General features: G+C 43.9%; 1 protein-coding gene across 1 annotated transcript in view; it reads left to right on the top strand.

The window, feature by feature from the left end:
• HS6ST2 (heparan sulfate 6-O-sulfotransferase 2) overlaps positions 1–26,576 on the top strand; it is a 163,339-nt gene extending 136,763 nt beyond the window's left edge. Inside the window, exon 2 of the mRNA XM_060270467.2 lies at positions 18,635–26,576. Within this exon, the coding sequence (XP_060126450.1) occupies positions 18,635–19,334 (700 nt within the window). The 3' untranslated portion in view covers positions 19,335–26,576. The remainder of the gene's footprint in view (positions 1–18,634) is intronic.
• The last annotated feature ends 428 nt before the right edge of the window (positions 26,577–27,004 follow it).

Below are 27,004 nucleotides of genomic sequence, written 5' to 3'. Positions count from 1 at the left end.
AGATTCTGCCATACATCTGCACAAATCATACGACGCTGAGTACTCAACAAAGACGTACTGCAAAAAGACCAGGAGCTCTCCTCTGTGTTACCACAAGGTGATAAGCACCAAGTCATGGCAAAACGAAATACTGAATCACATCCCTACACTGACTGGCAGCAGCTCTCATGGATTCCTGACAGGGAGTTGCTCCCAGCCCTCCCAGGAGATGCCAGGGATCAAACCCGAGACCTTCTGCTTGCAAGGCAGATGATCTGGGACTGAACCTACGGCACAGAGAGAGACAGAAAGTCAGTGTGGTGCAGTATTTTTAGAGTGTTGGACTAGGAGAGACCAGGGTTCGAATCCCCACTTGGCTATCATGAAGCTCACTGTGTGTAACTTTGAGCCAATCACTGCCTCTCAGACTAACCTCCCTCACAGGGTTGCTGTGGGTTTTAAATGAAGATAAGTGGGAGTCCTATGAGCCACCTGCGCTTCTTGGATAAAAGCTGGGATATAAATACAATAAATAAATAAAAATAAACATATGGCCTGCTAACATTTTTTAAAATACCCATTTTCATAGCTACTTGCCCTCACCCAACTGCACTAGTTCCTTTTTATTTTTCTCGTTAGGAATCAAGCAGGAGTGGGGTTGGGAGGTGGAAGGGAAATGGTTCTCAGGACATCGTGCTTGATGATCAGCAAGCAGTAAAATTCGCCAAGGGAATGGCAACTGTATTGCAGAGAATCCAGGGCACCATCTGTTTCCTTCCTTGATTGAAGTAACATTTGTACTTGATGATTAAAATGTTAGGTGGGCATTTCCTTTCCTTTCCTTTCCTTCTTGAATTAACCAATGCAGAGCATCGCACCAACTCCTAAAAACATGTTTCATTTTGTTTTTGTAGAGAGAGTCACACAGCAAGGTGTGCCATTGCTTGGGAAACTGTTTAGGAGAATCTAAAGCTGCATTATGCTGAGTCTGACTCTTGATTCCTCCAGCTCAGTACCATCTACACTGACAGGCAGCAACGGCTCGCCAGGGTTTCAGGCAGGCAGTCTGGAGATGTTGTCGGGGATCGAACCTGGGACCTTCTGCAGGCGAAGCCCATGTCCTACTGCTGACCTGCATCCCTATCCCCGGGTTACTACCCCTAAGTAAACAATTGCCACCGCCTGTCCATTTTTGCATTTGATTTTCTCTGACCTCACGTTTTACATCCCCCTCCACCCAATTTCTCTCTCTCCCCCCCCCACAATAATCTATTAAGATCAGAATATAAAATAAAAATAGAACAGGAATTGGAATGAAAATTGAAAATCTGGAAGCAGAATTTGCAAATAAGCCGGGCAAATATTTGGCTTGGCAATTGAAGAAAAAGGAAAATAATAAACACAATAAGAATAGGAGAAAAAATAATAGATAAACTCCAGATAATAATGAAAAAAATTGTAAAATGTTATGAAGAGTTGTATAAGGGAAAGATAGAAAACAAAGAGGAAATAAAACAATATTTGGAAAAACATCAATTGGCAATTAATATAAAAAAGTTAAAGAGTTAGACACCCCTAAAACAATCCAGGAATTTAGAAATGTAATGAAAAACACCCAGCCCAGATGGACTGCCTTTAGAATACTATAACAAACTAGAGGAGGCACTGATAAGTCATCTCCAAGAAATAATGAATAGAACTTTACAAAAAGGTGACACCCCAGAATCCTGGAAGGAAGCATATATTACTTACTTACTTATCAAACCTTTATTAGGCATTTTACAAATAAAACCATAAAAGAGAAAATCACATATAAGAGCCTTGAAATATATATAAAAAAGGCAGCAGTTGGCTACATAGACTGATTGTGTGTGCGTGTGTGTGTGTATATGTGTGTGTATATATATATATATATATATATATATATATATATATATATATATATATAATCATCTGTGCTTTTCCCTGTTAACCTGCTCCTTGGAGGACTGCTACCAAAAACTCGGCTACCCCTGCCATTACCCTTTGGTCAACGTCAGATAGGCAGAATCCCACACTTACACCTTGCTGGGGTTCCAGACCACCCAAAAGAGGGGACAGCACACGTTGACGGAGCGTGCTGTACAATGGACAATGAAAGAATATGCTCTACAGTGTCCGGGACATTCATAGAACATCTGCAGAATCTCTTGTTTCTAGGAATGTTTTGATATCTTCCCCTGACAAATGCCGAGGGAAAAACATTCAGACGGGCCAACATAAAAGCCCTACGTTGGGCTGGGATTATTAACTTAGCGACGTAATTGGCTCTGCTATCTAGGATATTTAAATCATAGAATATAGGGGAGCAAGTTTTGTTTACAGCTGCCACGATATTTTATCTCTCGACATCCTTTAGTCTAGTTAGGATATTATGGAAAATGTATTGCTTGCTAGAATTGTACAAGGGCTCCAATTCGATGCCTATAGATTAAAAAAAAATATTTCAAGGTACTGATATAATCTTGATTTATAGGAGTCCTTGAGCAAATCAGCGAGCAGACTTGATGGGGAGCAGCGAAAATGGCAGCGTAACCAGTATTTTATTGAGGTGGTCCAAGCCCAATACAGTATTCCATTGTGTGTATGCCTATTTCTGCACACATTGTTTCATATTTGTTAACAGTTGGGAGTCCAAGAATATGTCACAGAAAGCTGTAGTGAATCTTTTTTAAGTCACTGTTATATGGTTGGACCCATAGCGGGATTCCATAGAATATCTGGGATAGCACTTTTGTTTGAAATATCTGGTTGAGATCTTATAAAGTGCGGGCATTTGGAGACGATTTAATACTAACCACACAGGACCCTAAAGAGAACATACCGAGAGCATTGGAAATAATACAAGAATATGGTAAAGTGGCGGGGCTAAAAATAAATTACAAAAAAACTACATTAATAACAAAAAACCTAAAGGAGGATTAAAAGAAAGAATTACAAGAACTAATGGGTATACAAATCAGGAATAAAGCAAAATATCTAGGGCTATGGATAACAAACAAAAGTATCAACTTATATGAAGATAACTATGTAAAAACATGGCGGGAAATTTAAAAAATATATGGAGACATGGAATAAGCTGCAACTCTCTCTCTGGGGTAGAGTTTCTGTAGTTAAAATGAACATCCTCCCGAAAATGATGTATCTATTCCAGACTATACCAATACTAGGGGGGATGAAGTGCTTTGCGGAATGGAAGTCCACAAAGGTTTCTTAAACCATCTAATAAGAAAATCTCTATATAATATATGGTCAAAATTTAAAGGAATACTGGAACCAAAGATCCTATTTTGGACATCACCAGCAGAAGCGACAGCAGTGAAAAAACTAAACATGGAAGAGGAATGAGTAACATTTCAAACAGCAGTGGAAGGGAGAAAGGAAGGACTAAATTTAAAAAGGTATGAAGAAAAAGACAAAGATTTATGGAGGACAAAAAAATAGGAATTGCTGAAGAAACATCGAAATTTGAAAAAAAAAAGCAAAGTAAAGGGAAATACATCTCACAACTGTATGACATTTTGTTAGAATGGGAACTAAAAGAAGAACAAACAAAATCAACAGTGGTGAGATGGGCCCAAGATTTGGGACATAATATCTTAAAAGAGCAATGGGAAAAACTTTGGCGAGTAGATATCAGGAAAATATTCTCAAAATGATGTACAGATGGCACCAAACCCTGGAAAAGCTGGCTAAAATGTATAAAAATAGATCCCCCATATGTTGGAGATGCGAGAAAGAAAATGGAACGTACATGCATATGTGGTGGTCCTGCATAGAGGTTGGTGTATTTTGGAATAACATATATGAATAATTAAAGAAATTACTAAAATGTACATTCAAGAAAAGACCAGAGACATTTTTATTAAGTATAGTGCCAAAGGAAATAGGAAGATCTGAGAAAATATTGCTCATGTATGGAACAGTTGCAGGCAGAATACTGATAGCGAGAAATTGGAAAAACAAAACAATACCCAATATAATGGACTGGCAGTCTTTAATGGTAGAATACATGCAACTGGCAAAAACAACATGTAGAATAAGAGGTCAGATGAAACAAGTAGTCAATAAGGAATAACCCTTTAAATAATATTTGAAAAACAATAATATAAAAGAAACTCCATTGGCAGAACTAGATTGTACCTTGTAAAATAAATTGTTAAATATAGGGTTAAAGGATGGAAATATGTGATGTACTGTATATATAAACTGTGCGAAAATATTAAGAAAAAAGATAAAATACAGCAAGTTTTAATTTGAAGTTTTTTCTTTTAGATTTTGATAAACAGAGTATAATTTAGAAAATTATAGAACAATGTGTTTTTTATGTTTTTATGTTTGTCTTTAGATTTGTGTTATTATGAGGCGAATTTTATGTTGGTACCGTGTTTCTCCAAAAATAAGACACTGTCTTATATTTATTTTTCCTCAAAAAAACACACGGTGGCTTATTTTCAGGGGATCTTATTTCTTTTATTAAGTATGGTACAGTTTAACCTACAACGTTAAACTGCCTATCACTATGGCTTGTTTTCGGAGAAACACGGTAGGTGTGTAATATGTATATATGTAGTGTGTCTGTTGTATAAATTTTAAACAATAAAAATATATTCAAAAGAAAGAAAGAAAAGAAACAAGGAGGCAGGAAGGGGTAAGCACCAGGTGAAATCAGTCTGCGCTTCCAGAAATGCTTCTACAAGGGAACTTGTGCAGAGGGTGGACTGGCATCTCGTATTTTAGGAGAACACTCCTCAGGCTGGAATCCCACAGCACCAGAGCTGTAGCTTCCCAGTGTACTCAACAGAACAGATGCCTGCAGTTCAGCTGTGTCTCCCTCCTACGTAAGCACTGAGAGCTTGGCTTGTTAGGCTTACCAGTAGAAGTTTGAAGCGGCCCACAGAACAAGAGCTGTGAAATAGATAGTATCTGAAAGGAAAGGACTAGCCAGCTGCAGAAGGTAACTGTTTTGCACATACTCCATGGCTACAGAGTAGAAAACTTCTCTCTGGCTTATTGTGAGCTCCTTGTGGTTTGCAGTCCTCTCAAATCCAACTTGTAGTGCCGTGATCAAATGTGTTCCGTAAAATGGCAACTTGGAAAAGCCTGAATCTTTTTCTTTGAGGGAAGAGTCAGATGCTCCGTCTCAGCTGTGGAAGTGAGGTTTAGTCTTGTGGAAAGACCTGGGTTTTAAATATTCTAATTGTCTGCTATAAAATTATGGCTTCCTCCCTGAGGGGGATGAGTGACTTTAGATCATGAACACTGCAAGCCGCTGCAATGATTGCCAAACTGTTTGCAAGTGACTTAATCAGGATGGGTTGTCTGACTGCCCCATTTTAATTTTATTGCACTGATTGTTTCCTTAACTGATATCTGTTGCTTTTCCAATTCAATTAAACCAGAATCCCCTTCCATTACTCGGTAATTCTGGAGCGCCTTAGTGGTATTTTCACTTGATACCAACTCCCTCATCACGAACCCTGGCTGCATGGAATGAAATCTGTGGAAGCCTAAATTAAAATTACACAATACTTTGCCATGCACTCTGTTGGTCTTTTGTTGTCAGGCTGCAAATGTATTTGTATTTGGCACACTAATCAAGCTTGCTAAATCATCTTCTGCAATAATGCCCCCAACGCTTGTGAGAAGAAGAGGAAGAGGAGGGGGGAGGGGAGGGGAGGGGGAGTAGTTTAGATTTGATATCCCACTTTATCACTCCCCTTAAGGAGTCTCAAAGTGGCTAACATTCTCCTTTCCCTTCCTCCCCCACAACAAACCCTCTGTGAGGTGAGGGGGGCTGAGAGACTTCAGAGAAGTGTGACTAGTCCAAGGTCACCCAGCAGCTGCATGAGGAGGAGCGGGGAAGCGAACCCAGTTCACCAGATTTCTACAGCTCTTACCCACTACACCACACTGGCTCTCCAGTGTGGAAAGTTATCAATGAAATTCTATGAAAGAGGAGAATGAAATGTTATTTATTATTTATTAAACTAGTTACCCCCCCTTTTTTTTTTACAAAAGTAACTTCCGGCACCTGCCTTTACTGCACTCTTTTTGGCAATGACTTAAAACATTTTTGCTTATGTAAAGCCTATCCAGACACATAGATATTTATGTGTTTTAACTTACTGTTAATTATGATGATTCATATTTTTTCACTACAAATAAGTGGTATATGAATTTTGTTAAAGAAATCCAGAAGGGAGGGGTTTAATACTGCAGCTGCTGCTGATGGTGTGGAGTGGGGTGTTTTCTGCAGAAAGCTTTCTACCACTGTATTCTTCTCTGGTGAGAATTTCCCCTTTTTTAAAAAAGTACAGTATTTTGTTTAATAATATGACTTCAGAGTTGTGGGAAGAGGCAGGCCAGGCAAGTGAAGGGCCGGGTGATTCCCCACCCCCGCTTGCACCACTGTCTCCCAGAACCAGGAGGGGAGTGAAGAGGTAAGAGCAGAGGCAGCTTTCCCATAGGCGCAGTCTCCGGCTTCATGTGCACATCCATCCAGAGGGAGGTACATAAATTGGTGGAGGGGGAGTGGTCCCTTGTTGCTGCAACTGCTCCATAGAGTACAGACCTGGGAACAGCTGCCCAGATGCTAAATTCGGAGCCGTAGAGACTACTGTAAGTGCCCTCTTTTGACAAGTGTTGGCTATTAGTGGTGTGTGTTCCCTTGGCTGGGGAACACCCTTGACACTATTTTAAATGTGGGAGTGGAGAATCTTTGTTTTATTTTGTTTTTGTTATTTTTATGTGCTTTGTGTTTCTGTTCTGTATTTTTATGTTGTGACCTGCCTTGAGATCAGTGAAGGACTGTGTGTGTGTGTATAAACATTGTTCCATCCAACTTGGTTTTGACCACATTGAGTGGCAGAGGTTCTCCAGAATTTCAGGCCAAGGTCTTTTCCCAGCCATACCTAGAGATACCAGGAATTGAACCTGGGTGGTGGTGCTTTTTGCATGCAAAGCACATTTTTCTACCCCTGAGCTACAAATACTCTAGAGGAAGGTGCCTTAAACTGAGTCCAGCCAGTGATCCAGCTATATCTCCACACTGACTGGCAGTTGTTCTCTGGATTGCCTTCCAGCGCCTACCTAAAGGTGCCAGGAATTGAAAATGGGATCTTCTCTGTGCAAAACAGGTGCTTTATCTAATGTGCAAACTACAGTAATAGCTAACTAAGGCCCTTCCTCATAACATAACTAATCGGATACAATACTTGTCAAACTGATCAGTTTCAAATTTGTAATTAACCTTTATGTACAAGCTCACAGCTTTTCAGGTGTGCTGAAACTGAAACATGGTGATCCCCCCCCATCCCTTTAATAATTGAAAACAATGTAAGTGTATACTGTTGCATTGTTGTGTCTTTAAAAAGTTGCCGCTTTTTTTAAGTAAAAATCATTTCCACCTTGGAATTTGCTTGAATTTAACATTTGCACCACATCAGGCATGCTTTATCGATTCTCTTCTCTGTAATCAAATGCTTCCCTTCTGCTGCCTTTGACTATTGGAAGACATTTTGAGAGATAAGGCACATTAGAAAACATTGTGTAATTGTTTTTTTAAAAAACTCAAATGTTTTCTGGAATACTCACCTCTCTCGCTCTGTGTCAAAAACTGATTTCGAAAATGTCCACCACTTCCAGAGAGGGTTGTTATACAGTGTGAAGAGAGCATGGAATTAACTCCGAAGGCCCAAAATCTTCCTGGCCGCATAGAATGGCTTTGGGGCACAGCCTGTAGCACATCCAGTCCTTTAGCAGAAAGCGCCTTCCCCGTTCCCTGCTTTTTAACAGGACAGCAGCAGGGCTGAGGTTCAAGTTGTAACACAATACTTTAATTCACTGGATGCTAAGAGGAGCAAATGCTAATGACTCCTCAAAGGTACTTGGCATTTATGTTCACTAAAAACATTCGTTCAGCTCTCTCCTTAATGGGCCATGACTTCAAACTGGGACTTTTGCAAGTCTCATGTGCTACTCAGGATGGAGATGCGAGCCCACCTGATTATGCCTGCAAGGAAGTGCTACTTCTTTCCCCTTGAGTTCATATGCTTGACCTTGAAAACTGCAATCAATCAGTGTGCATTTCTACTGGGTATAGTAAGATACAGAGTTGTGCCCTCATGTATTAATTATGAAAGGCAAAAAATGAGCTGCGGCAATAGGTTGCTTTTTTCTGCTTGCTGCAAGTAACTCTTTTGCAGAGTTATGCAGCCACTTCCCCCAATTTAATTTTGATTTATGTGCCAGATTGGAAGCACAGCTTTAGTGAGTCGTAGGTTGTCTTTAAATATTACTAGCATCCTTGAATCACAGCTTGGGAGAAAGGCAGGATATAAATGCATTAAACAAATAGAGAAGAAAACTTAAACCAGAAAGACCAAGAGACAGAGGGAGCCTGTTGATTTGCTTTCTTACACTTGTAAATCAGAAATTCCTGGATTCCCAATTCCCATCAACCCGGGCCATTGGCCATGCTTGCAAAGGTTTGTAGGCGTTGTAGTTCAGCTGCATCTGGAGGGTGGCCAAAGGTTTGCCACTCCTGCACTAAATAAACACACAAAGACCTGTAAACGCAACACATCACAACAAATCCTGACATTCCCTTCAGCAAAGAGTTAGCATGCTCCATCTCACGGCGCACGGCAGATTTTCCTCATGTACCAAAAAGTAAATAAATCCACCTCAACGGCTCAAGCCCCCCCCCCCCCCCAGTGTTCATTTGCTCCTTAGAGATAGTATCCTGGTCCTCAAATTAAACATTTCCTTTCCTTTGTTGTTTTATCTTGTCTGCTTGGCTCGTAACACCGGCATTAGTTAACTTGGAAAAATCCATCTGTATACTTTCCTTAAAAGCCATTTCTACACCAGAGATTCCTGTGCCATTTCTAAGGGGGCCTTTGGCTGGGAGAGAAGCAATTTCTACTGGAGAGTCTCTTCTCCTTTTCAAAATGATAAGTGCTTTTCTCTGGACGCACTGGTGCCTCCCCACCCCACCCCTGCTCCACGGCCTCCATCCCCCTCTCTTTATCTAACCCAGGGGTTGTCAACCTGGTCCCTACTGCTGTCCACTAGTGGGCATTTCAGGATTCTAGCTGTCCGGCACAAGCTGAATCCTCCTTCCATCAAGCACTGGGGGGCGGTAAGGAAATTTTACCATCAAGAAAGATGCATTAGTGGGCGGTAGGTATAAAAAGGTTGACTACCCCTGATCTAACCCCTGAATCAACTTTCTGCCATCACGGACAACCCCCAGGCTGTAGAGTGAAAAGGTTAAAAGAATTGTGAGCTATGATTAGATGCACGCTGAACACATTGATCCTTCCAAAGCATTTGTTTCCCTTTCTGTGTTAACCACTTATTGATTGTCACAATGACCTTTGTCTTTGCAATTTTTTGTTGGCCTCTTTCCTACCACAAAGTCTTGGTTGGGTCTTCTTTGCGCAGACCCAGCTCTCCTACCCAAACACAGAGAGAAGGCAGTAGCTCAGGGGTAAAGCACCTGCTTCGCATGCAGAATTTCACAAGTTCAATCTCTGGCATCTCTGGGTAGGCTGGAAAGACCGCTGGAAACCCCAGGGATTCACTGCCAGTCCGTGTAGGCAATGCTAACTTCTGTGGGCAGCTTCCTGTACTACACCAAGTGAGACCATTGGTCCATCTCACCCTGTATTGTCTACACCAGGGATAGGGAGCCTGTGGCCACCGGATGTTGGACTGCAGCTCCCATAATCCTCAGCCACAGGTCCCCATACCTGGTCTACACTGACTGGCAGCAGCTCCCAAGGGTTTCGGACAGGAGTCTTTTCCCAGCTGTCTCTGGAGACACCAGGAGTTGAATGTGGGGCCTTCTGCACATAACACTTGTGCTCTGTCACTGCGCTATGCCCTTTCTTCCATGCTCATGGAGAAAAGAAAATGGTGTGGCTGTGTCTGTGTGATGAGGAGCTCTGAACACACAATAGAATTGTTGTTGTGAGACCCAGCAGTCCAGCAGCTGGAGCACTTGGAGTTTTGAATGCAGGAAAGGCTGTTTGCATAGCTGCCAAGTTATCCCTTTTTTAAAGGGATTTTCCCTTATGCTGAATAGGCTTCCTCGTGAGAAAAGGGAAAACTTGGCAGCTATGGCTGTTTGTGGCCTGTGGGGTGTTTTCTTCCCCTCACAGTAATGCCTGGGAAGGTGGTGAGGGAAAACTGAAAAGAGGGACACTGGCGAATCCACCCAGCGGACCTCAAGGTCGAGCTGGGTGTTACCAACATGGGTACACAAGGAACATCTGGAAAAAGAAATGTATTAAACTGGACATTGAAGTGATCTGTTGTTTTCACAAGATGGTGCCGGGAATACGTAGGCAGGAGACATGATGAGGCCATCGCTGCGTGCCTCTTGAGGTGCTGAAGTTCTAGACCACAGCACTGGCTGGTTCTGATGGTAGTTGTTGTCCAAAACATCAGGAGGACGCCATGTTGGCTGAGCCTGGCCTAACCCAACTTCTGTGAGGATAAATTGAGAGAGTCCCGTGTGGGCTACCCTCAACTCTTTGGAGGGAAGTTCAAATAAGTGAATCTCTTTGACTCATACCCAGTGGGAAGTTAAAATACTTAGGGGTCTGCTTCATACACTTTTGAACCTCACTTTCTGGCTTTCCGCCTTGGTTAGCTGTCTGTCTGCCAGCCACTTCTCAGTAATGTAACTTTCCCCTTTTCTATCCATTTTCTCCTGTATTTCTGAAATACCTTCCACAGCTGCCTCTCCTTCTGATCTGTTTCTTCTGTTAAAGCCCGCCCAAGCTTGGTTTTCTGTGGAACAGTGACATCTTGAGGTCTGTCCAAGCATTGGAGAAATGGATGGGAAAGCTGGAAATATTAAACGCGATTGCCATTTTACTATGGTGGTTTCTAGGGCTTGCTCATGTGTGACATCAGAGCTCACAGAATTATGCCCCTTCCCTTAGGATACCCTGGGTTTGTTGCTTGTGCTGAATTAACAATTGGTCAAGGATGGGAAAATCTCTGGTTCTCCAGATGCTTCTGAATTGCAGCTCCCATCATCCCTTCCAATTGGCCATGCTGCCTAGGGCTGATGGGAGCTGGAGTCCAACCATGCCTGGCAGGTCAAAGGCTAGTAGAGTGTGGGTACAGTGGAGTTGTGCCAAAGCCTTCATGCAAAGTGGGTGTCACGGTCACCCTGACCTGCGCAGCACCCCCGGACGTTTAACGGTCTATTGATGACTGCGCCAACGACAAGTGGAATACCTGCTGCCACCAACCAGTATTCTAACTGGCACTTGTTAATCACTTCAGGCCAGGATGTTGTTTGAAATAAAAATATGTTGCTTTATTGTAGGTACATATGCGTAATTGTTTCAGTAATATTCTTATTAACGTTCCAAATAACAGATGTTTCCTATACCGGCCTATTACCACTAATTATAAATATTACCGGCCTAATACCGCTAAAGTCAACTAAATGTTTCTGTAAATAAAAGCACTCAAACTCTCTATCTTGACTTCTCAATAACTCACCACCTATGCCTTCCCTCAGTATTTAAACCAGCTCTATCTCTAACTCTCAACTAACGACCAACTGACTACCCGACCAACCGACAACTCCAACTACCTCCAGGGGTGGGGGTTTTATACCCAGCCAGAGCCCACCCCCTTGGGTTCTAACTGTTCTATTTTGTTAACCCTTACTAACCCGCCCTAACTCGATGCTGATCGCTACAGTGGGCTTTGAGGAAGGAATTTGAGAATTAGCAACGTGCAGGTGTTTTGGAAGGCTGTCAACAATACTATGAACGTTAAGTCAAAGCTGCTGGAGTCTGTTGCGGCTGCAGAACATGGTGGCTAGGTTGCTTTGGAGGGGGAAACTACCACCAGCATATAACACCTTGCCTCCGGAATTTGTGCTGCCTGTCCATTTGACATATAGGGCCAAGTTCAAGGTGTTGGTACTAACATAAGCCCCTTGGACTTATCTCTCATACATCCTGTCTGCAGGAGAATCTCTCCAGCAAGTTCTGAAGGTCTCAGAAGCTCACTCTGCAGTAACGCAGGGCAGGGCTTTTAGTGTGGCTGCACCTGTTCTGTGGAATTACTGCCATGATACAATATTTCCCATAATGCAACACATGCCCATTATTTGCACTTTCTGAAAACAGCTGGAGATGTTTTTGTTCCAGGTGGATGAACGTGTCTTTACCATGAGTGTCCACTCATCTGGGTTTTAGTCTTAATCTTAAGTGTATTTGTTGCTTTTGTGTTTCTGTTTTTAGTTATCTTACTTGTAAATCTTTTTGAGACGGTACTTTAGAAAACAATAAATCAGTTGAAATAGTAGTGAATGAATGAATTTCCTTTATTCGGTCACAGACCAGCATAAGCAAAACATTTAAATAAATTGGCAAAAACCAACCGTAGATTAAAACATATACATAAAATACTTGGTTAAGCATAAATAATGAGTGGATAAAACTAATAAAGGGATTGAAAGGACTCATTAAACACCTATATGGGATGGGGCTTCAATAATACAGATCTAACAATATGGGTCTTCATTTTAGGACTGATTTGTATCATAGACCATTCTTCGACGAATGTCTATCATGGCAGTGCAGAATCTGGTGACTGAATATGTGACTTCTGGGCTTCCATCCTGTAGTAATAGGGAGATGTTGTTCTGAATGCCTAGGGAACTTATCTAGGATGGGTTGGCTAAACCTGGCTCGAATGTCTATATAATACTTGCAATAAAGAAGGGCCTGTTCAGTTGTTTCCTGCTGCCCAGAGCCACATGGGCATTTCCTCTCCTCGTAAGGTATCTTCCTATAGCGGCCTTCCTGAATTGCTGAAGGGAGAGTCTGAAAGCGGGCCAGGGTAAAAGCCCTTTGCTGTTTTGGTATTTCAAGATTAGCTATGTATAGCATTTGGGGAGTCAAGTATCTTCTAGTTTCACTATGTAGGAATTTGGGGGATCTGGCTAGGTCTACCTGTCATTCTGTATCTACCACTCCCTGTTTAATGTTGTTTTTTGCTTCTTAATACCCCATGGCAAGTAAGACCTGTGGATTAAAACCTAAAGTTGTTATTATATTTTCCACTGCTGCTTTCCATGTTGTTTGGAAGTTGTCTTTAATGGTCAAGGAAGCAAGGCCACTCGGAAAGAAGGCTAGTCCCAGCCAATAATTAAGAGTGGCAAGCCACACTCTGGCCTCGATTCTTATTAATCCAGTGAAATAGTAGTAATACATTTGCAACTGGACTAAAGACACAATCCAATGCTTCCTGGGAGGGTGTCCCAATAGCGAGAGGTTATGTTAGGATTCTTGCTCTGTGTTTGCAGTCATGGGATTGTTTTCTATCACATGACGGTTATGTTTTCATTCCACAGTGTGGGAAGTGATGGAGACAGGATGTTTTTGTTACTGTGTTCTGTGATGTGGGACTATTGTCCTTTGTCTCTTTCTCTTTGCTGTCTGATGAGAAAGAGGAAGGAGCTAAGGCAGAATGCTCCAAGTGTATTATATGTAAATAAACATAGATTAGCAAAAATGCTGAGCTATTGAGTCTGTTACGCGAACTGCAAATACTCTGCAGGATCCTAAGTGTGCTGATTCTGGACTTTGAAGTCATTTTATTTTATTTGTTATTGTTCTGTATTGTATTGTGCTTATTAGTATTTTAATTCATGTGGAGTGTCTTATCTGAGTTGATACAGCAACCAAGAAATTTCATTGTTCCCGCAAGGAACAATGACAATAAATATATTCTATTCTATTCTACTCTATTCTATGCCTCTGCCAGGGTCCTACACGCAAGTAGGATGATTCTAAGATGGTTATGGGCCCAGGGATCAGGGCCACAGACCCAATGGCAGCAGAGGAAGGACCGGGGGCTGTTTTCGTCCCGGTTGGAGTCTCCTGGAACCGGCAGAGTGAAGCAAGCCTCTTCAGGGACGGAAGAGAAAAAGCAGTTGCGTGGAGACTGAGAGCAAGCTGCCTGTGCCTGAAAACAAAAGTAAAGACAGGCTGGGCTGTTTTTGTGCCGATGCCAGCAGCTCGCACACAGAAGAAGGCGAGAGGCCTTTGAAGTTATTGCCAGGCACTAATTATCGGCTGGCAGAAGCCACAGATCACTTGATTTATAGTAGCCATCTGATAAGGACTGTAAAAAGGTAGTTCCAGCTTGAACTAAGCTGTGGAACAGATTTTTGGAAGGGGTAAAAATCCCACTCCCTAAGTTACGTAGAGGGAATGGGAAAAGCTGCTTTTCAAGAGAGAGAGAGAAAAGCTGCCTTATGCGGCAAGACTTTGCCAAGAATGTAGCCCTGATTTGTGTGCTACAAAAGGAGGACATTTCCCGATGCTTCTGATTCTTTCCTTGAGAAGAGAATGGGGAGCAGCAGAAAGCGAAAGGTGGAGTCGTGCTGCAGCAAGACTTTGCCAGGACAATAGCTGTATGTGAAGCATCAGCTATGGGGGAGAGAGTTAGTTCCTCGGTGAAGCTGCATAATAGGAGGGAAGGCAAAAGGCCTGGGAAGAATGGGGGTGTTGTTTTGTTCCCGAAACTGAAGAGGCAGTTTGAGACAGAGGCTGTGTCTGATGCCAGACAGTGTGTATGTTCAGCAGAAATTAAAGCTTTGTCACACGATGGACACTTCAAGATGGTGGGGGCTGCTGAGCAGACTGCCATAAGTCACACCCCGGGGAATCCCAGACGACCGTGCAGGGTTGTGTTCCTGAAACCGAAAGCTCCACAGAAGGGAGGCTTTTGGAGGAAGAGTGCACGAGGGGAGAGAAATCACCAAAGCAGGAGGAGCAAGGGAAGTTGGCTGCAATGTCATCTCAACCATCACTGCAACCGGCAGGTGGTGCTGCTGTGATCAAAGCAGTGAAAAGATTTTCCAGTGAGAAGTTTGGACCGAGTCCAAAATCCAGGAATATTTGCAGCATTTCCCACAGGCAACATGAAGCAAGGCCAGAGATGCAGAGCTTCAGCTCAGAGATGGTGGCTAGCTGTTCCACTACAGAGGTGCAAGAATCTTGTGTGCTAGATTCAGAGGCGAAGGCACACCTTTGTGGAAGGTGGAACTGGTTCACCATGTTTACACCACAGAAGAGTCCGATCCACCAGTCAGGTGGAGGCTCCTTGGAGGTGCATAGCACCGGGACCGTGGATCTGAAAAGCTGTAACGTTGTGATGTCTAACACGTTTTTCATTCCAGGTTGAGAAGCCCAGGGTGGTTGTTCTGTTTGTGTCAACAAACAGTGTGCAACCATCCAGAAGAACAAAAGCAACATTATAAATGGCTTGTTCTTACTATGTTGTGATGTAAACATAGGGGGGGAAGGTTGGAGAAACAAGTGCTGCTATGTCTGATAACCATTTTTTTCATGCAGGATGTGTGCGTGGGTCTTCCAGATTGCTGATGTCTGACACAAAGATGGTCAGATGTACCAAATGTGCTCAGGACAAAGCAAAAGAGGGAGGCAATAAGGGAGAGATCCTGACAGAGACAGGATGTTTGTGTTACTATGTTCCTTGAAGTGGGACTATTGTTCTTTGTCTCTTTCTCTTTGCTTTCTGATGAGAAAGAGGAAGGAGCTAAGGCAGAATGCTCTGAGTGTATTATATGTAAATAAACATAGATTAGCCAAAATGCTTAGCTACGGTATTGAGTCTGCTACGCAAACTGCTAATACTCTGCAGGATCCTAAGTGTGCTGATGCCTCTTTGCATCAGTCGCTGTGATGTTCGGGCTGGAGAAAGCTTTTGAAGCTCCCGAACGATCGACCAGGAGGGAGAGAACATGCCAGGCGGGCATGTGTCTCTGCCAGGGTCCTACACGTGAGTAGGACAATCATAACATGTTAGAGTGGATCTCCCCAGAGATGCTGCTCTCTGCTGCAGAGAGAGAGGGAGGGGGGAGGGAGGGAGGGAGGGAGAGGGGAGAGATCTACAGGTGGGGAGGGGGCTCACCTCTGGATCCCCCCTTGCGGTGGCTTCAAAAACCTCTGTGGAAGTCCCCCTAATGCTGTGAAACAGGACAAGGCAGGAACAGGGGGACAGATCAGAGGTGGCAGACTCCAATGCGCCCTTGTCTCCTGAAAGAAAACAGAGCCGGCCCCCAAAACACAGCCAGCTCCTAGTGGAGCCCTCCTCCACCACTCCTGTTGGGGAAATTTATCTAGGGTTCATCATAGTTGGGGTTCCCCAAAGGAACACCAAATGGGCACAGGCTTTAAGTAGAATAAAAGTGGTTAGGCCTCTACAGACGTACAAGGGGGCCAGTCTCCTGAAAAATCAGAGGCAGACTGCAATCTTAGCACTGCTCTCAACATCACCTCTCATATACACGAGTGTATAAAATACCGCAATTAGTTTCAGCAATTACTGCAATCTTTCCCCTCACAGTTACAACACTCTGTCATCGTTCTCAAAGCACCCAGAGATCCTTTGACTCTTCTGACCAGACCAGCCCATCTTTCCCATTTTTGTGTCTTTCTTAGTTGTCTTCTGACTACAGTGGTACCTCAGGTTACAGACGCTTCAGGTTTACAGACTCTGCTAACCCAGAAATAGTGCCTCAGGTTAAGAACTTTGCTTCAGGAGGAGACCAGAAATCGTGCAGCGGCTGCGGGAGGCCCCATTAGCTAAAGTGGTACCTCAGGTTAAGAACAGTTTCAGGTTAAGAACGGACCTCCGGGACGAATTAAGTTCTTAACCAGAGGTACCACTGTAATTGCTCTGGGTATTAGCATAGCTGCCAAGTATCCCGTATCCGCCGGGAAAACCCCTTTTTTCTTACCGTTTCCCGGCGGTCTCCCGTTTAGGTTAAAATCCCGGTATTGTCCCTTAAATCAGCTTTGGACGGCTGCCATTTTTCTGGTGCCGCTTTGCCCTTCTATGGGCACCAGAAAATGCCGGCGCCGGAAGTCGGTTCCGTGCATGACTGGAAGTTGCGTGACGCGACTTCCGGTTGCGGTTTGCCCTTCTATGGGCACCAGAAAATGCCGGCGCCGGAAGTCGGTTCCGTGCATGACTGGAAGTTGCGTGACGCGACTTCCGGTTGCGGTTTGCCCTTCTATGGGCATCAGAAAATGCCGGCGCCGGCGTTGGAAGTCACATTTACGTGTTTTCGGTCATGCGCGGAAGCGACTTCCGGCGCTGGCGCTGCCATTTTCTGGTGCCCATAGAAGGGCAAAGCGCCACCGGAAGTTGCGTCACGCAACTTCCGGTCATGTGCGCGCTGCCAATCCTGGATCTTTACGTCTGGAACTTGGCAGGTATGGGTATTAGTGGTCTGCCACTGCCTGCTTTCAGTGATCTCTGTTGATATTTTTGTTCTCTTCTTGACTTGGGTTTAGTGCTATTGTTATGCTTTTTAGTGCCAGGAATTATAGGGCATATGTTTGCAGGCTGCATAGCTGGTCCCTGGAGCGGGCCTCCAGACCTACTTCGTTGCAAGTTCTGCAAGCCGAGTGACTCACCCTTCGGAAGCAGACTGGGAAGTGGGGAGGGGGGGTCAGAATCTGTGCAATTGCTGCAGGGCTGTTTTTTTTTTACACAAAACACTTTGGACTAAACATCATGAAGATTCTGCCTTCAAAACTTGATTTGTGTTTGCTATGCTGCCTGTAGAACTGTTCTCTTCTATTCAATTTCGTTTCTTCATGGGCTTTTTTTTAAAAAAGTGTGTCACTAAAAGATGCATATTTGATGGGGAGGGGAGCCAAGTGTAGCCCGTGCCGCTCCTTGATGCATGTGATACATTATTATTCATGGCACACACAAGTACCATTCTCCACCACATGCGTTTGGTGCAGGGGTGATGGGCCTCAGGTCAAGGATCCAGATGAGACCCTCCAGAATTCTCTTTAGGTTGTCTTTAGTGTACCACAAAACTCTCATTTTTTGCCTTTCCCCCTTTTCAAACCTCTTCCTCTGGACCCTGCTGTCAGGAGTTGGAGTCAGGTGGAGGTCAGCAATAAAACAATAAATGTCAGGCTTTAGGGAATCTGCTTCCTGTGTCAGTGAAGTGAACTCTTTATCCAAGGGAACAAAATCGTAACTCTTCCCTGTATGGCTTGCCCCAATGAAGGTCCCTGCCTTTCCACTGCTCTGTCAGCCTCTGTGTGTTCTGGGTGACCAGGGGGGAGGGGAGCTGGCCGCAGCAGGAGGAGGAGACTCCCTGAATTCTTCAGCAGCCTGCCTCCTCTCTGTCTCCTGGCCCTCCTCCTCTCTTGCCTCTGATTCTGCACTGCTCTCTGCCCCAGCTGCTTCCTGCTCACTAAGCCCTGTTGCCTCTTCAGCTTCTGACACCTTCTCCTCCCAGTCTGGTCCCTCTTCTCGCTCTGACCGTGCATCGTCGTCCCACCACTAGTCCCCTGGCTCTGATCCTTCTTCCCCTGGAGGTTCCCTTGGGGGTTTCCCAGCTGTTGCCTCCCACCACTCCTCTGCGTCCAACCAGTTCCTCCAGCACCTTGGACTTGGCAGATGGTAGACCAGGATTACCTTTTCAACAAAGGAACCAAAGAGATTGTTCTTGTAGTCGGATAAAGTGCCATACACTAATATGATTGTAACATCTCTCTTTGCCTTCCCTCTTCAGAAACTTCTACTACATCACGATCCTCCGGGACCCGGTGTCTCGGTACTTGAGCGAATGGAGGCATGTCCAAAGGGGAGCAACCTGGAAAGCGTCATTGCATGTCTGCGACGGGAGATCCCCAACTTCCGAAGAACTGCCCAGCTGTTACTCGGGGGATGACTGGTCTGGCTGCTCCTTGCAGGAGTTCATGGACTGCCCGTACAACCTCGCCAACAACCGCCAGGTCCGCATGCTGGCTGACCTCAGCCTAGTGGGATGCTACAATTTGTCTGTCATGCCAGAAGAGCAGCGGAACAAGGTTCTTCTGGACAGTGCCAAGGAGAACCTGAAGCGGATGGCCTTCTTTGGCCTGACGGAGTTTCAGAGGAAGACTCAGTACCTCTTTGAGAAGACTTTTAACATGGTCTTCATCTCCCCGTTCACACAGTACAATAGCACACGAGCCTCTAGTGTGGACATTGACGAAGAGACCCAGAAGCACATTGAGGCTCTCAATTTTTTAGACATGGAGCTCTACGAATATGCAAAAGATCTTTTCCTACAACGTTATCAGTATATGAGGCAGAAAGAACACCAGGAGGCGAGGCGGAAGCGCCAGGAGCACCGGAAGATCTGGAGAGCCAAGCAGGTCCACAGCAAGGAGCAGAGCAGCACAAATGCAACAACTGACTACATCGGGAGTGTGGAGCAGTGGCGATAATAACAGAGGGCGAGGTGTGTTTTTAGGGAGATCCAGATTTGAAAAGCCAGGGCAAGGTTGCAAAACAGAGAGGAAGGATGAAGCAGCCAAACAAATGTGTGCTCCTTTGAGGGCTGGGGAACGAATGCGAGGCTTCTGGCCTGTGGCCTTTGCCAATGCTTTGTGCATTAAATGCCATGATCAGTGTGGGTTAACCTCACCTCTGTGTGTCTCAGATCTGTCCCTTTCTAAAAACTACAAACTATGCTGGCCTGTTTAAGCAGTATTTTTTTGGAAATGATTGCTTGGCCAAAACCAAACATAAAAACTGATCGACGTGGTTAAAGCTGGAAAAGTTGGGGACTTTTTATTTTTAGGTGGGGAAAGTATGCTTTTGATGGGCAGGGCATGAGCTGTGGGTTGCCCATCCACCCATTTTGTCTCTCAGGGCTGGGGACTCTGTGGCCTTGCAGATAGTCAAGGCTACAATTCCCAACATCTTTGACCCATTGGGCCGTGAAAGCTGGTGGGAGTTGGAGTTCCAAAGAGACATGGAGGGTGGCAGATGTTCCCTGATCTGTAGCCTTCCAGGGAAATCTCCAACACTGTTTCTGACAGAATTACAAGCCTGGTAGATGAAGGGAATGCTGTGGATATAACCTATCTTGATTTCAGCAAGGTCTTTGACAAGGTGTCCCATGATATTCTTGCAAAGAAGCTGGTAAAATGCGGGCTAGACAATGCTACCATTCAGTGGATTTGTAACTGGCTGACTGACCGAACCCAAAGGGTGCTCATCAATGGCTCCTCCTCATCCTGGAGAGAAGTGACTAGTGGGGTGCCACAGGGTTCTGTCTTGGGCCCAGTCTTATTCAACATCTTTATCAATTACTTGGATGATGGGCTTGAGGGCATCCTGAGCAAGTGTGCAGATGACACCAAATTGGGAGGGGTGGCTAATACCCCAGAGGACAGGAACACACTTCAAAATGACCTTAACAGATTAGACAACTGGGCCAAAGCAAACAAGATGAATTTTAACAGGGAGAAATGTAAAGTACTACAATTGGGCAAAAAAAATAAAAAATGAAAGGCACAAATACAGGATGGGTGACACCTGGCTTGAGAGCAGTACATGTGAAAAGGATCTGGGAGTCTTGGTAGACCACAAGCTTGACATGAGTCAACAGTGTGATGCAGCAGCTAAAAAAAAGCCAATGCAATTCTGGGCTGCATCAATAGGAGTATAGCGTCTAGATCAAGGGAAGTAATCATACCACTGTATTCTGCTTTGGTCAGACCTCACCTGGAAAACTGTGGGCACCACAGTTCAAGAAGGATACTGGCAAGCTGGAACGTGTCCAGAGGAGGGCAACCAAAATGGTCAAAGGCCTGGAAACAATGCCTTATGAGGAACGGCTTAGGGAGCTGGGCATGTTTAGCCTGGAGAAGAGAAGGTTAAGGGGTGATATGATAGCCATGTTTAAATATATAAAAGGATGTCATATAGAGGAGGGTGAAAGGTTGTTTTCTGCTGCTCCAGAGAAGCGGACACGGAGCAATGGATTCAAGCTACAAGAAAGAAGATTCCACGTAAACATTAGGAAGAACTTCCTGACAATAAGAGCTGTCCGGCAGTAGAATTTGCTGCCAAGGAGTGTGGTGGAGTCTCCTTCTTTGGAGGTCTTTAAGCAGAGGCTTGACACCCATATGTCAAGAATGCGTTGATGGTGTTTCCTGCTTGACAGGGGGTTGGACTGGATGGCCCTTGTGGTCTCTTCCAACTCTATCATTCTATGATTCTATGTTCTTTTCAGGCCAACTCAGCCCCTTATCTCCAGGGTGAAAGCTTTCTCAGCTTCGCAGTAGCCATCAGAGTGACGTTCTGTTTAGTTTGGTAGCATAAGTTTTAATAAGGACTGCGGTGGCCTTAGTGACCCCCACTGAATATTGTCGATTTGGGGCCACATCTCTGCTCCATGTCATAAGATCATACGAGGTTGGGCAGAACAACATTGAGGTCCTTTCCAACTCTATAGTTCTATGATTCTTTGTTATACAAGGTCTGTGGAGCCTGCCTCCAGAGGTAGTTTGGGATGTTTGAGGCAAATAAAATACCAGTACCCATTTCCCAGAGCTTGGGAGTTCAAGGCATAATAGTCATTCTTGTGCTTTGCTAGGTGGCTTCCACATGGGAAACACACAACAAGAATGAAGCATCCCATCGGAATATCTCTCACCCACCCTCAGTTATTTTATTTTATTTCATGAATGTATTTTCATAGGCACAAACTGCTTTTAGCACATACCAAATATGAATTCTGATTAAGGGGGTGTCTGAAGAAGAAAATATATTGGCTTTTTAACAAAGAAGAGAATGTTTTTGTCTATAATTATTTATAAGTCATTTTTAAAATCTTCCTACTGCTGTTAATGACTTTTAAGCTTGTTTAATTTCATGTTCGATTGGAATTGAGAATATTCTCCCAATGATCTGGAGGACATTTAGACTAGCTTAATACAACAACAGAAAAAAGAATTTATTAGCTATGGGAGGGGACACACCTGGACTGGTGGTTTGCTTATGATCTCCTCTTTCTAGTATGATGCAGAATTTGGACTCTCATTTTCGTACTTGGGGGTCTCCCATCCAGACACCTACTAGACCCAGACCTGCTTAGCTCCAGCCTCGGGTGCCTTCAGACTGTGACCTGGGGTCACATGGTCCTTCTGAGGCCCATAGAGTTGAGAAAGGGGGAGTGGACAGAGCCACAGACTTTGAAGTAGCCATATTTCTTACATTTGGGGCCAGCTCAACACCAGAATTACTCTTCTGCCGCAACTTGATATGCTTGCCCTGTTCTAATAAGGGAAAGTCACATGCAGAAGACAGCCTGATTATGGATATTCTTTGCTGGTTTGGGAACAAGTGCTTACAGGTACCTAAAGCAGGTAATAAGCATATGAAATTGCCTTATCCTGAGTCTGATGATTAGTTCATCTAGCCCAGAGTTTTCTGCTCTGATGGATTGTGGCTTCCCCCAGAATCTGGCTGGCCACTATGTGAACAGGATGCTAGACTAAAAGGGCTTTTCTCATGTTCTGTTGGGGTCTTTCCCAGCCCTACTGCTTGAGATAGGCAGTGGTTTTTAATGGTGATGAAACCTGTTACCTTTTGCTCTTCCTCTGTGTGGAGAAGGGCTGTATCTCAGTGGTGGAGCACATTCTCTACATGTCAAAGACCTTTGAACATAGGGAGGTCTCAGGGGATTAACCTTTGATGCTCTGAAGAAAACTGCCCTTCATGTGGGAGACCGTTTTTGGACATGGTGAGTGACTTGGAGTGAAGGACCTCCATCGTGCCCAAACACCACAGAAAAGCCCTGTGGGTTAGTCTTCGGGGCATTACGTCAGCTAAACTTCCGCTTTTTAAATTACTTTTGAGACTGTGATGAATTACGTCTGAAGGGATCTGTCTGCCAGTTGAAACTTTCACATTGAATGTGAGCTGACTGCTATCATAAGAAGAGGCAATTATTAACTATTAACAGACGGGTCCCGTCACCTCCTGGCAAATAGAAGGGGAAGAAATGGAGGCAGTGAGAGATTTTACTTTCTTGGGTTCCATGATCACTGCAGATGGTGACAGCAGTCACGAAATTAATGGGATAAAAGCAATGACAAACCTAGACAGCATCTTTAAAAGTAGAGACATCACTTTGCTGACAAAGGTCCGTAAAGTTAAAGCTATGGTTTTCCCAGTAGTGATGTATGGAAGTGAGAGCTGGAGCATAAAGAAGGCTGATCGCCGAAGAATTGATGCGTTTGAATTATAGTGCTGGAGGAGACTCTTGAGAGTCCCATGGAGTGCAAGAAGATTAAACCTCTCAATTCTTAAGGAAATCAGCCCTGAGTGCTCACTGGAAGGACAGATCCTGAAGCTGAGGCTCCAATACTTTGGCCACCTCATGAGAAGAGAAGACTCCCTAGAAAAGACCTTGATGCTGGGAAAGATGGAGGACACAAGGAGAAGGGGACGACAGAGGACTAGATGGTTGGACAGTGTTCTTGAAGCTACCAACATGAGTCTGACCAAACTGCGGGAAGCAGTGGAAGACAAGGGTGCCTGGCATGCTCTGGTCCATGGGGTCACAAGGAGTCGGACATGACTAAACAACTAAACAACAACAACAACAGACTGGAAACGAAACAAAAAGCATGTTTTAATTGTCTGCAACGAAGAAAGATTATAAATAGACAAGGGTGCTCTGTTAAGACAGGCGCAATTTTTTAAGGCAGTCTGTTAAGGTAGTGAGTTCTTAATTAGACCAATGGCACTCAGTATGGAGAAAATACTGTTGATATCATGCAGCAATTATTGGATGAGGAATCAAAAGTGCTCAGAACTGAGATGCATAAAATGGTGAATGAAAATGTATCAGAGAAAGGTCAGATAAAAGGAGACACGGAACCTTTGGGAAATAATACGGATAAAAATCTGCCAGAACATGAAAGTGGAATGGTGAAGCGGGAAGCAGCAGGTGGTGAAATGGGCCTTCAAACAGGTGCCTGGAGGAGTGAAACAGTCAAGCAATGGAGTTGTGATTCTGAAGGACTGGAATGAAGCCATTGGCAGAGAGATTAAGAAACATTCTGAGATGGCAGAAATAAGAGTTGAGAGGGAAATGATCCTGTGTACAATTTGAAGTGAATTCAAAGGGGGAAACTATCAAGCTTCTGGTGATGCACTTGGAAAAAGAATGGAAGAAGTTCTTTTTCTCCTCCTAAACTAGGATGGAAAATTAATGAAGTAATAAAAATTAATGAAATGAATATTAATGAATATAGAATAACTAACTATGGATTGATATTTTAGTACAGTATATGATCACATCACAACGGAGAGATTCCTTTATGAATAGAGATGAACGATTTATTGTTTTTTAACATTGTGGAGGAGTTGCTGGAATTCCTTGGAGATAAATTAATCATACTGGATTGAAAGAAGACTATTCTTGATTTTTAATGATAATAACAATGGGAGAGCCGCATTTAGACTTTGTGTGGAAGAGGAAATGAGGTCTGGGGTTGAACAAGGAGCAGCTGGATATTATCATGGAATACACCTAGATACCATCCCGAACACTTAGAACATTTTAAACAATATTTATATATATAATTGGCAGGCATTTCTATTCTCTCTTCTCTCTTTTTCTTTTCATCTTTTATCTTCCTCTCTCTTTTTCTTTTATCTACTTTGTTTTTCTTTATGTTTTGTTCTGTTCTTTGATGTCCTCTACTCTGGGTTAATGAGGGTACATACACACATGAAGGTGATGCTTGACTGGTGAAGGACCCTGCGAGAGAGGCAGGGAAGGGAAGATCTCTCAGAGTAGAAGGCTGGGAGAGGAAAAGGAAGCTCCCAGGTGAAAGCTCGGAGGGTCTACCCCCTTTTGTTTGAAACAAGGGTTAAGAAGATCTACCTTTGTATTCTCCCCCTTCCCTTTCTCTTTGCCTTTTCTTTTTTCTTTTGTTGTTGTTTTTATTTGGATTTGGTTTTTTCTTTAATGTATTGTAAGATGAAAAGTTTCAATAAAAAACATGCAAAAAAGAAATTCCTGGGAAGTTGCTGCCAGTCATTGTTGACAATACTGCCTTCTGACTCAGAATAAGGCCACTTCCTATGTGCCACTGAGCTCGCCTGCCTGTTCTTCCCCACTTCCAAATGAGATACGTACTAATGTGATCAATGTGTTACAACTGGGTCTGGGATCCCTGAGTTGGAGGGTGATCAGGTTTGTTTAACGTGACAAGTCTGCAAGTTCCTGCACCTACAAAACTTGGGACCATTGTCAGATTCGCTCCTGCCTATCAATTACATGTGAAACTTCTCCTAGTGAGCAATGTTTTCCAAGGGACTACAGATGACTGTAGGTCTCTAAGCGAGCCACTTTTTGCATCTTGTAAGACATTTGCATCTTAGGAGTGGGCCACTGGTTGCATTTAAAAACCCATAAGTTTCCCAAATGTCTACCAGCACCCATCTTAAACAGCCTTTGCCAACTTTGGCTGACTGGGGCTGGTGAGAGTTGTCAGCCAAAACCTCTGGACTGCACAAGGTTGGCAAAGGCTGGGCTAGAACTTTAAGATCGTAGGAGAAGATACGATTTAGTTGCATTTTCTCTGTTGCTGGGACACCAGCTGGGAGGCAAGGAACTGGACAATTTAACATGCTTGGACCAGGCAAATCTCTATGCAAAAATATTGTGAATATGATGGTGATAAAACAGGCTCTTCTACCTGATAGTCTAATGAGAACTGATGTTAATTTTGGTCTAGGCACTCTTTCAATGGGTTGGAGGCACCTGGGGGTGATGTTTCCTTATTTCATGCATATTAAATCTTAACTGGGCTCCTTTTGCACTATATGCCATTTATATGTGAGATTAATCAAGTAAGGCTGGGGGCTCAGCCTGTATGAGAGGCTTCACCAAAATAGACATTGCAACAACAATGCTACCCGTGTCTTCCTGCTACACAGAGCAGCCCTAACCATGTCTGCTCAGAATTAACTTGTGTTGAGTTTAATGGGGCCTACACCCAGGAAGTGGCTGTAGGGTTAAAGCCTGCCTTATCCAAAGTTTATTGCATCAGGCAATCTTTCGGAGGCCTAGTGGGTTTGCTAAACTTCAAGCATTTAAGAGCGGGGGGGGGGGGGAGCCAGCGCCGGCAAAATGCAAAGAATGAGTGTTTGAAATGCTAGTCTGGCATTTCCAATGGAATTCCTTGGTTTTCACAGGGAGGGACAATGCGCTCTTGAAACCAGAGGGGGGATGCCTGTGCTGGGTGTCGGTTTGAAGCACCCTGCCTGATGTAGGAGATGCAACCTCGTTTTTATGCTGTGCTCTGCATGGTTTACAAAATAATAAAATACTAAACCCTTTCCTTTACTTTGTGTACACTGTTTGTTGTATATAAGGGATGTGTGCATATAAGGATTCAATTTTGTCATAACCACACAAATTTCATAGCTGTCAAGTTTTCCCTTTTCTCGCGAGGAAGCCTATTCAGCATAAGGGAATTTCCCTTAAAAAAAGGGAGAACTTGACAGCTATGAGATTTTGTTGCTTTCCACTATAGCCCGCTATCTTGCTGTGTAGTTTTACAATGACAAAAAATGGGGTTTGGGAAGGAAAGGAGTTCCACTGACTTTGATTGTGTAATTTAACAATAGAGTTGATAAAATAAACTTTAATTGCAGTCTTTGGTTGTGGGTTGATTATTGAAACGACTCCGTCTGGCTCTGGGGTTGTGTTCCAAATCCACTTTTCTAATCCCACAGCCTTCAAGCAGGTTCATGTTCTTATCCGTGCTCAAAAGAATCAAAAGGAGTTTTGCTCTGAACTAACAAATGGAAACCCACCAAAGTGTTGGGAGGGTTTCCGGGGTGTGTGTGTGTGTGTGATGGCATCCAACATAGGAAACTGCCATATACCAAGTCAGAACATGGCTTAGCTCAGTACTGTCTAAAGCAGGGGTGGGAGTTGTTTGAGACTCTCCAGATGTTGCCAGAGTCCCAATATGGCCTCCACATTGCTCAGAGGACACTGCTTCCCATCTCTGGATGCAAATTTAACACCTTTGCAAGGAGCCCCACCTGGAGACACTGTCCTATTCCACTTTTTGGTGTG

Source organism: Zootoca vivipara, chromosome Z2 (genome assembly GCF_965207765.1).
Source record: "Zootoca vivipara chromosome Z2, rZooViv2.hap1.1, whole genome shotgun sequence".
Classification (NCBI taxonomy): Eukaryota; Metazoa; Chordata; class Lepidosauria; order Squamata; family Lacertidae; genus Zootoca; species Zootoca vivipara.
This window is presented reverse-complemented; position numbering and strand designations above follow the sequence as displayed.